Below are 13,605 nucleotides of genomic sequence, written 5' to 3'. Positions count from 1 at the left end.
CCGAAAATTAGTCGGTCAAATTCTCGGCAATGTAGATGAAGGATGTAGAAATTTCAGAAACCTCTCCTTTTCTCCAGTAAGCCTACGTTGTTTTATAATCGTGTATTTTCGCAATCAAAAAGTCTTGCAAATTTATATGTCTTTCACGTAATCCAGTGGAATTTGGACTAAATTTGACAGAATCATCTAGTTATACGATATAACGAAAGTAAGAGCTTGTTGAGAAGTGTTTTAGTTTTAGATACACAATTTATGTCAGTTGTAAAATTTGAATTTGGAAATTATATCAAAACTAGTCTCAGCCTTAACCGCGTTTTACTCATGTTTCAAATATAAAAAGAGAAAAATATAAAAAGAGAGCGTATACCGTTGTAGAACTGTGCTAATAAATAAAACTAAGACAGCCTGCTGGGAATACGTTTGTTCCAGTTTCAATTCTAATTTTCAACTGCTGAATTTGCTCTCAGAATACAGTTACATCTAGATCTAAGTTTCGGAGCGAAATAATAGCTTCATTGTTTAATCAGAACGGAATTCAGGGAAGAGAAGTGTTCTATTAAAAATAATATTTTTGAGTTTATATGATTTTATTATAATTGATGTCATCAGTCAAAAGTTTGTCTTCCAAACTTTCTGGTATCAATATTAATAATCAATTCTCCAAAATCATAACTCTCCTGATGATTAGTATACTGTTTTTTGTGGACCACGTTCAATCTCTCAATCGAAAAGATAAGATTATAATCATATAATCACTAAAAATATTGTCATCGACGAGTTAATTCAATTTTCTGCTTGAGTGACATGGACCGAAATAACTGCTAGCAATTTAATTTAAAACACATTCTTCAAAATTTCCCTATTGACAACACCGGCATACTGCTTGTAAAGTTCTGAAGTACCCGTCAAGGCGATGAATTGTTCAGCCACTTCCACTGCGACACGCACCTGGGCTTCTGACGTACTTGCTCCTGTTTGAATTGCGTTTAAATAAAAAAGGAAACATCAATTTCTATTACGGTATAAGAATAAAACTTGATACACACCGAGATGAGGAGTGGCAACAACCTTCGCATGATTGATTAATTTTTTAGTGGTTTCCGATTTCGGCGGCTCCTCTGGATACACGTCGACTGCAGCTCCACCACACTGTCCACTTTCAAGCGCATTCAAAAGTGCGACCTCGTCCACGATTCCACCGCGTGCCACGTTGATCACCCGAACGCCTCGTTGACACTTGGCCAACGTTGTCGCCGAAATGAGATCTATAATCGAAAATGCTTATAAACATATGAAACTATTTTTATCGACCGCAATCATGCCGCTACGCACCCTTTGTAGCCGGAATCAACGGTGTGTGCACGGTAATATAATCAGCCAGTGGCCATATCTGTTCTAGTTCCATCTTTTCGATGCCGGCCGATTTGGCTTCCTCCAGCGTGGTAATAGGATCGAATCCAATGACGCGCATTCCAAATGCCTTCATTCGTATGCCGACCTCCCGCCCAATTCGCCCGAGACCCAGAATTGCAAGTGTTTTACCATAAAGCTCGCTACCCGAGTAAAGCTTACGGTCCCAGCGACCCTCCTTCATGCTGCCAGCCGCCGGACAAATCGGTCTAGCCAAAGCTCCTATCAAGAAGCATGTCAGCTCACAGGCCGAGATTGAATTTCCGCCGGGGGTGCTGTTGACGAAGTAAACAAAATGGTGATAACGGTAAGGATATGTTTGGTTATTTTCGATACATTATGACGAAATGTGGATCTATTTTTAGTGCCTCGTGTGTGGAAAAGAACAAGCAGGTCGATGGAAATAATTCAAAAATCCATTGCATCAACAATAAGATACTTGTATATGCAACAATCGCATCGCTATAAACGGAACAGCTGATACATCATCTCTTCAAAATGTAAAGGGTGATTTTTTAAGAGCTTGAGAACTTTTTTAAACAATAAAACGCATAAAATTTGCAAAATCTCATCGGTTCTTTATTTTAAACGTTAGATTGGTACATGACATTTACTTTTTGAAGATAATTTCATTTAAATGTTGACCGCGGCTGCGTCTTAGGTGGTCCATTCGGAAAATCCGCTTTTTTATCGACAAATTTTGTTCAGCGATGAGGCTCATTTCTGGTTGAATGGCTACGTAAATAAGCAAAATTGCCGCATTTGGAGTGAAGAACAACCAGAAGCCGTTCAAGAACTGCCCATGCATCCCGAAAAATGCACTGTTTGGTGTGGTTTGTACGCTGGTGGAATCATTGGACCGTATTTTTTCAAAGATGCTGTTGGACGCAACGTTACAGTGAATGGCGATCGCTATCGTTCGATGCTAACAAACTTTTTGTTGCCAAAAATGGAAGAACTGAACTTGGTAGACATGTGGTTTCAACAAGATGGCGCTACATGCCACACAGCTCGCGATTCTATGGCCATTTTGAGGGAAAACTTTGGAGAACAATTCATCTCAAGAAATGGACCGGTAAGTTGGCCACCAAGATCATGCGATTTGACGCCTTTAGACTATTTTTTGTGGGGCTACGTCAAGTCTAAAGTCTACAGAAATAAGCCAGTAACTATTCCAGCTTTGGAAGACAACATTTCCGAAGAAATTCGGGCTATTCCGGCCGAAATGCTCGAAAAAGTTGCCCAAAATTGGACTTTCCGAATGGACCACCTAAGACGCAGCCGCGGTCAACATTTAAATGAAATTATCTTCAAAAAGTAAATGTCATGTACCAATCTAACGTTTAAAATAAAGAACCGATGAGATTTTGCAAATTTTATGCGTTTTATTGTTTAAAAAAGTTCTCAAGCTCTTAAAAAATCACCCTTTACAACTTAATTTGATGCTGCTCTGAGACGTTATCATCATTAGAAAATATAAATCTTACAGTAATATAAAAACAGAAAAGTAATCACCGTTTTATCCTAACCACTGTATTAGCCTGCTGAACCCCTCTACATTAAAGCTCATTTTCAGTGAGTTGAATCAGTTGATTGAAAGATTGGTCAAGTTGTGTAGACAGGAGTGCATCCTAGGTAAGGGAATTCACCTGCCAAGACAGTGTTTTGGCCTTAGTTAGCATAAATACTAGGCCGCTCTTCATCATGGACTTTGTTTTTTAACTTTTCATAACGTTTTTTTCGGTTCATTAGCCCTTAGGCTTAACGTGGCCATTTAACATTTGATCTTGTTATCTTCTCCCCTGGTGAAGATTGTTATCCATCGAATAAAGGGGGAGCAAAAGCAAAGTCAGGATAGTACATTCCGATGCGAAGCTTGACTTTTTGTTTCAATAAACTTCGCAGCCGACGCGTGAGTGTACAGGACTACTGCATGACTAAAAATCCTTCCAAGCCAGAACTCGAACCTACGAAATCTTGGTCGTTAGATTAGTGCTTTATATTCTGAACCGCTGACTTAGGTACAAGAGGAAGCAACATGGAATTTACATGGAATCCTTGTGTCCCGACCGAAAGTCACATAAAAAGATGTAGCCTTCTTTAAGCTCATGCAAAACAATCGTACGCCATACATAATACCGGAGAAAAACTTTTGCAAACCTATCGGCTTAAGGAAGATCATGAGATCATGCACTTCTCTAGTATTTTCTTCTACATAAACTGATATGTTGTACTTGATGTTTCCATGCTGCACATACTGCAAGTTGTTATTGTATCTAGTGAATTGAATTGCTTCCAACTCCCTACAAAACTGAATGATTACAACATTATTTGTTTTGTTCAGTTGAAACCAATGCGATCGTTTAAGATCAAGTTCTCGTTGAAATCAGCACCACCTGAACCCAGCAACAATTGTGTCCTTTCGTGGGTTTTCATTTCGAAATTATACAATTTTTCACCAGAGTTGTCACATTTAAATCAGCATTTTTCAGCAGAAAAATTTGTAAATCTGCTATCGAGAAATCAAAATTCTGTATTGAAAATCTGTATACTTACTCTTACTCTTTTAGTCGTAGACCACGCGAGTCTCGCAAATGATAAGAAATCGAAGCACAACGAACTGAAATAGTCTTTAGAACCCATATTTAAGAAAACCTGTTTTAATCCACCTAGGGGTGAAATGAAGCCTTTCTCATATTACTCATAACATCATAAATATTGCTGTGGAATTCGCAAAAACAACTGTTCATTGAATACAAGTCTGTTAGCCACAGGTAGAAATCTAAGAGTGATCTGAAGTCGCCTACAAAGAAGTTTAAATATTTTCAGTGATTATCTGTCAAAATGGAAAATTAAACCAAATGCAGCAAAAACGCAATTAATACCAAACAATAATCACATTCTCAAATTGAATGGCTTGGAATTGACATGGTCTGATCAAGCTAAATACTTAGGTTTAACGTATGACAAAAAACTCACTTTCAAGAATCACATTGAAGGAATCCAGGCAAAGTGTAATAAATATATTAAATGTTTATATCCTCTTATAAACAGAAATTCTAAGCTCTGTCTAAAAAACAAATTGTTAATTTATAAACAAATTTTCAGACCAGCCATGCTTTATGCAGTACCAATTTGGTCAAGTTGTTGTTTCACCAGGAAGAAAACGCTTCAAAGGATTCAGAATAAAATTCTGAAAATGATTTTGAAGCGTCCTCCCTGGTTTAGTGAAAATGAGTTACACAGACTCACAAATATAGAACCATTAGATGTAATGTCACATAATATTATAAGCAAATTCCGACAAAAATCGATGCAACTTCAATTGAATCGATTCGCTCTCTGTATTAGTTAGTAAGTTAGTATATAAGTTCCTTTTCCCCATTACACAATACAAGTAGGTTTAGAATTTTCCCTACACAAAAATCTCAGAATTGCGGAAGGAAATGATGTCCTCATGGTAACAACCAAATCATACATATAATAGGGTTGAAAAGTCACCACTTGTGGCTGAACACCCAATTTAAATCCTAATAATTTAATTTTAACTCATATTCCAATAAATAGTTATTGAAAAAAAATCTGTCACAAATGGACTGATCCGCTTGCTAAATCATGTATTTTTTGGCCACCTCTGGCATCTTTTGCTTCCTAACGTCTTCTAGGACAACAAACTTACGGTGAGAAAAACAGGAGTCCTGGAAGGTTTGTCCACATCTGAGTGTAGGGCTTCTGCGCATGTGATTTCCCTATCGTATTCTGCCGTTCATTGCGATTCGATGCGTTCTGGAAGCTTTACTCAACTGTATATGTTCACCACATCTCTTTCAGAACTGTTTGCGCCATGTTCGCAACTATTGCAAAACTACTTGTCATTTGCACAATGAAGAAATTACACATTGAACTAGTTTCACCCAAAACGTGAATAGATCAAAAGTCAACAAAATATTGTATTAAAGCTTGCTTCAAATAGAATTGGATCAAAGACAATTGCCTGTATTTCAGTTATTTATTATTGTATTCAAGATCTTTTTTTATACAAATGTAGCGTTTTCTTCATACTTTTAAGAAAAAATACGGATAAAATTATTCGTCACGGTTTTGAAGGAATTCTCGAATTTTTCCTGTAACACGGCTCAGTAGGCGGCGCACACCTTCTTCGTCCATCGTTTTAGCTATCTTATTCCACCAGGTCGTCATCTGATTGATGTCTTTGACAACGTTTCCCTTTGCCTTGAGTCTCCTCTTCATGATTGCCCAGTATTTCTCAATAGGGCGGAACTGGGGGCAGTTGAGTTGGTTAAGATTTTTCGGAACAAACTGGACCACTTTCTCTGCATACCATTCTTAAACGGCTTTGCTGTAATGAGAGCTTGCCAAATCTGGCCAAAACATTACAGGATGGTCGTGGGATCGAATGAACGGCAAAATTCGTTTTTGGAGACACTCTTTTTGGTATAGTTCCGATGTCATTGTCTTATTTGTAACGAAAACTTTCGTTTTTTTGCCGCAGCTGCAAATGCCCGGCCAAATCATAAATTTTCTTGCAAATTTGTCGGCAAAAACAAATTTAAATTTGGCTGGAACATCCCCCCGAGCCGTTGCCAAGTAAAATTTTTGACCTGGGATTTGACCGAAGTCAGCCTTGACACAGGTTTCATCGTCCGTCAGAAAACACCCGTTGAACTTGGTCAGCACCTGGTCATATAGTTTCCGAGCACGAATTTTGACCACACTATTCTGTTTCATGGTCCGATTTGGCTGTTTGCTAGCTCGATACGACTTGATTCCTTCCCGGAGTCGAGTTCTCCTCACGGTACTATGGGCAGCACCGAATTTTCTGGCCAAATCACGGTCCGACAGATTAGGATTCCTCTTAATCGTCTTCAAACTCTTACCACGCAATTTCCGGTCGTCAGTTCGACTCCGACGATCGGCTTGAGGCTTCCGAATCGTCGTCAATGTTTCCTTATACCGTTTGATAACGCGCCATACGGTATTTCTGGGCAATTTCAGCTGTTTAGCTAGCCTAGATGCAGACCACAATGGATTTTCCAAATAACTGTGCACAATTTTTTTTTCCTTCTTTCGGCTTCCATGTTGATTGTTTACAAAGTACAGTCGATTTTCGGAATGTCAAAAATCATACGTGAAGCTGACAAAATTCCCGACACGTGGGCGCCAAGAGCTTCCAAATCCGTCCACCAGGAGCGCCACAATATGAGCAAAAGTTTGTTCCAATTCTAAATGAAGCAAGCTTTAGCATCGTATTCAAATATTCATAATAGAAAAACGATGATGATATTTTTTTTGTACTAAAATAATAACTCATTGAGCGATTCAGTTTATGACGATAACTTTCTACTGTTTCCAGTCATCGGAAACAATATTATGCTCTTGTAACTTTTGGCGGGGTCAGGATAATTCTTTATTAAGTTGAATTTCATTAATTCAGGAAGAATTCAGTTTGACAACAATCAAAAATTCCATTATTTGAAAAAATTGGTTCAACTATAAACCTAATTAAAAAATATCAATTGTTTCTATGTCTAATTCGATTGAATTGTTTCAAAGTCGATTGGCTAGGAAACTGAATACAATACACTCTTGTTTGTCAGTTAGTTAGTTAGTTAGCACATTACATAAATTTTACAACGCATTTATTTCTACTGTGACGTTCAAATAAAAGAATAACTTGTAAGATTTATTATAAGATGTGTACTTTAATCATATCAAGCTTAACATCAGAACTGAAAGGAATGATCAATTTAGGATTTTTGTTCGAATAGAAATGACAAGTTAATATGTATAAACACACAATCAATCATACAATCGTGCAACAACAACAACAACAACAGCAACTTACTTCAAGACCAGAACATTATTCCTTGTGGCGGCCCCGATATCAATGTTGTCAACGCCAGCTCCTGCCCGGCCCACTGCCTTCAGCTGACCAGCGCCCGCGTCCAATATTTCGGCTGTTATTTTAGTGTCCGAGCGTACGATGAGTGCGTCATAGCCCTGAGGGAGATGAAAAAGCAATAAAAACATTATCACCAAGATATAACGAGACGATCATCGATTCATAAGAATGGAGCAGAAGCATTTCCATCATCGTCGCGTTTTTTCTACTCGAAACCATCACCGAGGAAAACTAAACACCCCTTTCTATCTGTGACGCGATTTGTGCCGGAACTATCGATTTGTCAAACTGAGGAAAATAAGCACGTTCAGCTTGTCGGCTAGAGGTATATTTTGATATTGCGCGGCAAATATTATAGCCCAATCAAAATTTATCTTGGAACTTTTTTTCACTAAAATTCAAGTATTCTAAATTTTATTTCTCAGTTCTCCTATAACGACGGATTCGGTCGCATTCGTGCTGTTCTAGGTTGCGTTATAAATGAGTTATTTATTGCACAAGAAAGAAAAAAACTGTTTGTTTAGAACGGATCAGGGTTATTTCGCCAAAAGCCATTTCGCCGAAAGCCGTTTCGCCGAAAGTCATTTCGCCGAAAGGGTTATTTCGCCGAATGTCATTTCGCCGAATGGGTCACTTCGCCGAATGCCATTTCGCCGAAAGCCATTTCGCCGAAAGGGTCATTTCGCCGAATCCTGAAATCGTAATTAGAATTAATTTTAATTATAGACAAAACAAAAGATGATAGCGTTAACGCCCGTTTTGTTGACCTACCATTGTACTTCTTGAATAAAGATTGATTCATGATCCTCAGAAAGTAGTTCCCAAGAAAACTTGTTGACTATTAGCTAGTAAGCACCAAAGCAATTGCATAGGTGTATCTACCAGGCAAATGTAGGTGGTATTTTCCGTTTATTAAGTGAAAATGAAAAAACAACTAATGCGGCTACGCCACATCGTTTTGGATCATGTGCTGTCCGACCTCGCTACCGCTCGTTCGGACCTAACTAAAGCAAAGAAACCTAGCTTTGAGTAGACCGGGCAAACGAGGCGGTTACAGGTTTGTATGCAAGAGGCCGCCGCTTCCGACGGCGGGTCGGCGGCCGACTCAGCTGGCGTCGGCTCGGCGGCTTTGTGCCGCCGAGCCATCTTGGCTTCGGTTATGTGGCTGCGCCACATCAGTTATGCAGGAGACATAACATGCAGGAGATATGACCCTTTCGGCGAAATGACCCTTTCGGCGAAACGACCCTTTCGGCGAAATGACCCTTTCGGCGAAATGACCCTTTCGGCGAAACGACTTTCGGCGAAATGGCATTCGGCGAAACGACTTTCGGCGAAATGGCTTTCGGCGATATGACCCGCTCCCGTTTAGAACTACGTCAAGTTCCCTACCTAATCGAAGCATTTATAGTTTCATGTTACAATCCAAAATATGGGGTTGACAAGAAAGTCAGTAAAGACATTCGATGCAATTTGAGTGTTTCGCAAGTAGCGTTAACTTTGCGTCTGATTAGCGGTTCAAATTGAACTGTTTAAGTTTGCACTAAGCAGTTCAATTTGAACTGCTCTGCACTGACGAGTCGAGGACGAAACGTAAAGAATAGTAAAGAAAGTCACATTATTTTTTTTTCAAGCTTCGCTTTCGGTTTATCAATGCTTAAATTAGTTCGAATTGAACTTCAATTGCCACTTAGCAGCTCAATTTAAACCGCTAAGCAGACGTAAAGTTTAAACTATTTATGTAACTCTTCAGAAATATCGAACCGAGGTGCAATATCCTTTCCTATAGTTTGAACGAAAATGAGTGACATGTCCAATTTTTTTCGCTAAATGATGGTCGTTAGTCCTCTATCAGTGTCCGAACTCTGCGCTCCAACATTTAGATGGAGTTTAACAGTCGACACGAAGCGAAATATGAGAACCATTACTGTCAACTGCGTTCGAGAAGTATTCATAATAAGATTTTTTGTTTTTATTTTGTGACCTTTGGCTTCCGTTGCGCAACCTAATCTAATGTTCATCGAGAAACAATATAATTCCATCTTCAAATCACCTAATGAGAAGCGTTTAAAATTACGGTAAGCTCTGAGCTTACTCTAAAAGTAAAGCGTTTTCCCCGGGCCGCCCTCATATTTTTGAAACATTGGTTTGAACTAGTGACAATCCAAAAAAAAAAATGTAATTCAATTCGAATTTCCGTGTTGAGCATTAAGACGTTTCCAATCGTCAACAGTTTCACTTGTGTTCAGTTTCAATTCCCCTCAACAACTCATCCAACAATCCCGCCGAGAGAAGTTAACATGGTGGTAGTGGTAACCCTAGCAACCCAATCGATCACCGGTGAATCAAATGCGGTGAACACCCACACAAACGAACACATATTTGGCATGCAACGCAGCACTGCACTCATGTTAAATGTGGAAAATCCATCAACAACTTACCGAAATACAAGCGCTTCAAATTAGATAAAAAACTAAAGCTCTAAATTGGCCTGCTAGTTTCCGTAAAATCAACATATTCAATATACTCAAGGAAACACTGTGTGCAACAGATGGAATTATATGACACACCCAAAAAGTAAGCATCCAGCGAGCGACAAACTACCTGTTTAGTTCGCGGCTGCCTGTCGATTAAAGTTAAAATTGTAAAATGGCACATATTCAGAGATTCCCTTTTGTGCGAACGTTCATGCGATGCAGAAGAGAAAGATACTTTTTCTTGCATGACGTAAAACCTACCTATTCTAGGTGCAGACCAACGATCGAAATATTAATAGGATGACATCATTTTCCCAGCCGTGATTGGTTAGTAAAACATTGGTCGATTCTAACAAATTTTTAAATAGTTTGCTATTGAAATACTGAAACGACATTGGCATACATGTTTAAGTTAAATGTTTCAGAATCGATTGGTAGTTAAATTATATAAATCCATCCACAGATCACTGAGTTATTAGCGTTCAAAATTATGATAAAAAATCAAATGCGGCTAATTGACATCTGACCACGCATAGTAAAGAGTAAGGCATTTCAAATGCCAAAATAATACTAGGCAAGCTAGGATGTAATGTTTTCGGTTATGACTCAATAAGTGAACGTCAGTACCAACGTTGATACCAACGAATTTCGTTCCGACGATCTGCAAATTGGTTGCTATGAATTGACTGCCTATTGAACGAGAAGGTAAAATTCAAGCAATGAAATGTAATACTAAGGCTTTGCATTTGGAGTTCTATTCTGGAGTTATTAGGAAAAAGTATAGGAAATATACTTTTTCCTAAAATATTTTTAAAGATAAGTTTATTAAGGCACGTTGCGTTGTTAGCTCTAAGATGCCATAAGGGCATTTTCTTATAATTACTTAAACTAGGGTGATTTAATTTTTTTTATATCGATTTTAGCTGGGTAAACGTATTCAGTGAGGATTCAGCCCACAGCTGGTGGTCATTTGGTTGGGTCTTCTAAGAATAATATATATGAAGTGAATGAAACCACTCAGCTTGTGGCTGGTTATACCGAATGATAATACCGATTGTAACTGTTCTATTTCTTCTGTGACAAGAACACCTGCATTAAAAGTGAACAAAATATGATCTTCAAAGTAAATGGATTTTTCACTTTTATAGAAAATCAAACCGAATACTGACACAAATTCAAGTTTTTGATTCCATTTGAAGTTCATCAAATTAGACAGGTTTCCAAAATAAATAACAGAAAGATCGTGCAGTGGCCGGAACCCCAGTTTGACGAACTTTCTCTCCGCGTAACTCACTATAACAGGGACTCTACCGATCACTGGTTTCCGGTTCCATAAAAAAAACTTGAAAAAGGAACTCTAGGACTATTGAATTTTACTTTGATCGAACCGAAGAGTATATAAGTATGATAATAATAATATTATTGTTATCAATAACTTTCATCGAATCGTTTTTGAACAGAAAATTGAAAAAATTACACAGAAATAAAACCATCAAATTATAAACTTACTAAATCCCACTTCCACCAAATACCAATTAAAATTTCCGAAAATAAAATCAAGAACAAATATTACCTTCACTTCCTTCACCAACTGTTCCTTGGTGAGTTTCAATTTGTAGTCGACCTAGGATCACAAAAGAAAGTTATCACAATCATATCAACATGAATGGAATCCCAACTGACATTGATTCCATGATCTTGCAGCAATTTCACGCATGCATTATCTACTGCATCGCACACGAGCACATTTTTAATCTGCACAGGCATTTTTGGAGGCCAGATCACAATACTTCTAGGAAAAACTGTCACTTCAATTAAGATTCGTTCGAGTTAAGTTCACAGAACAACCACTTCTATGTGCACCAAGTTTGCTACTATCAATTTCAACGAAACTAAGGAACCTCATCAGCTTTCTGTCCCCATCGCATATAAACCCGCTATGCTTGTAGAACTAGGAACCGGTCGATCATTAAACAGGTACTTCAGTATACAGCAAATGCACTTACACTGCATGTAGCTGTAGATGCTGCAACTGCAGTATGAAAGGGATAAGGTTACAACACAAGTGACGATCACTTGGACTCTTCCACAAATACATATACATGAAATTGTTAACCCTAGACCATCCCGTTGTTTACGTGTTTATTCTCTTCGTCATTTGTTTTCAATTTCACTATCACTTCGGTCGTTGCGTTATCTTCTCTTGTCAACAGTTACATGCATTATCAGGGTTTCGTATAATTTTTAAGATCATCTCTGCCCCACAACCTTTGCTAGTATGATCATTTGTGTTAATATAACTGACGTATTCACTATATTATGTTCACCAGGAACGTGATGAACTAAGGAACATCTTAAAATTAAAAACAGATCAATTTTGTACACTATTTCTAATTTGTATTTACATGAACAAAGATTCAAATAATAATAATGAACCAATCAATTACAATCATTTTTCCCGATACGAGTGTCTATTAGGAAAACAATAGAATGAGTCGTAAAAACGAAGACAAAACGAAGAAATGTAAATTTATGCCGTTTTCTCTTGATGCCACACAACCGTTATAACCCTAACTTCTGTCAAACTTTTTAGAACGGAAATGAATCGCTTTAAAGAAAAATTATTTACCATGTTGAAATTACTACACTTTTTCGAACTAATGTCGCAAAATAGTGATAGATACAAATACTAGTATTCCGGTCTGCTTTCTGTAGCTTTCATCTATTTGTCAGAATAAATTCTTTTACTTCATTCTAAAATGACGAAATGAACTAAGTCTTCGTTTTTTATATTCGTTAAATATTCAAAAACAAAGAAGAAAGTGCACAGTTAAGTGATCAAGTTTTCAACATTTCCACCGATGTCTTAATATAATACTTTGTTAGTAAAAATCTAATATAATCTATTGATTCTATTATTTATTCTGGACAGATACGTATTACGAATCGTTACGATACAACGTCCAATAAATCATTTATCTGAGTTCTTGCTAAAAAACGTGTGATTTTTAAAACTTAAAGTTGAAAATAATTTTTAACAAACAAACTTCCAAATCACGAAATTCAATTCACACAGCATTAATGACTCATTTTGCTGGATGGTGTAATACTTAGTACATACACAGCAATTAAAGAGTATCAATTATCCTGCTACTTTTCACTTAGTTTTGAAATGTTGTGAATCACCCAACGGCAAGAGATTCGTTCAATAAACTATAATAAAGTAAATCGAATTCAATCTAAAATTGAGTGAAAGTCAAAAAGTACATTTTTGCGTTGGCCTTATAGAACCCTATGAACGGAACCAAGGAAAATACTTAAAATTTGGTAGGTTTGTGCTTCCGTGTAGGACTAAGAACGTGTCGCGAAGTCTGGTGCAGAAAGCAGTTTTGCAGCTCTTCAGTCACAATAATATTACACAAATATGACTTTTTGCAATCATAGATTATGTAAGGTAACCCGATACAGTAAGTGAGATTTACACAAACGCTTGCGCATAAAGAAACCAATTCCTTCTTATGTAATCTTCGATTACGACGGGAGGTAAGCATGTAGACCGCTGGTCGACTAGAAAAACCAGCAAGCCTCGTGTGAATTCATATCAGTAAACCGTTCACTATGGAACACTATGACACTCATAGTGTATCGAGCTACTTCATCACCGAGCCCAACCTAACGCAAGTTTTTCAAAACAGAAGCTCTGTAACAATAAGTAAACACTGTCATCAACGAAACTATCATCTACCATTATTTCTAGTTACGTGAAAAATTTATTATTATTTCTAATCACGTGAA

General features: G+C 37.6%; 1 protein-coding gene across 1 annotated transcript; it reads right to left on the bottom strand.

Moving 5' to 3' along the window:
- Positions 1 to 568: 568 nt before the first annotated feature.
- On the bottom strand, positions 569 to 11,784 carry LOC131427364 (D-3-phosphoglycerate dehydrogenase). Its single transcript, XM_058590486.1, has 6 exons — positions 11,494 to 11,784; positions 11,384 to 11,434; positions 7,277 to 7,431; positions 1,333 to 1,685; positions 1,047 to 1,265; positions 569 to 971 (listed from the first exon to the last, which is right to left on the bottom strand). Exons 1-6 carry the CDS (start codon positions 11,575 to 11,577, stop codon positions 835 to 837), a joined length of 999 nt encoding a protein of 332 aa, XP_058446469.1. The 5' UTR covers positions 11,578 to 11,784; the 3' UTR covers positions 569 to 834.
- Positions 11,785 to 13,605: the final 1,821 nt, after the last annotated feature.

This window comes from Malaya genurostris, chromosome 2 (assembly GCF_030247185.1).
Source record: "Malaya genurostris strain Urasoe2022 chromosome 2, Malgen_1.1, whole genome shotgun sequence".
NCBI lineage: Eukaryota > Metazoa > Arthropoda > Insecta > Diptera > Culicidae > Malaya > Malaya genurostris.
The sequence above is the reverse complement of the archived record's forward strand: the minus strand, read 5'-3'. Positions and strand labels throughout refer to the sequence as shown.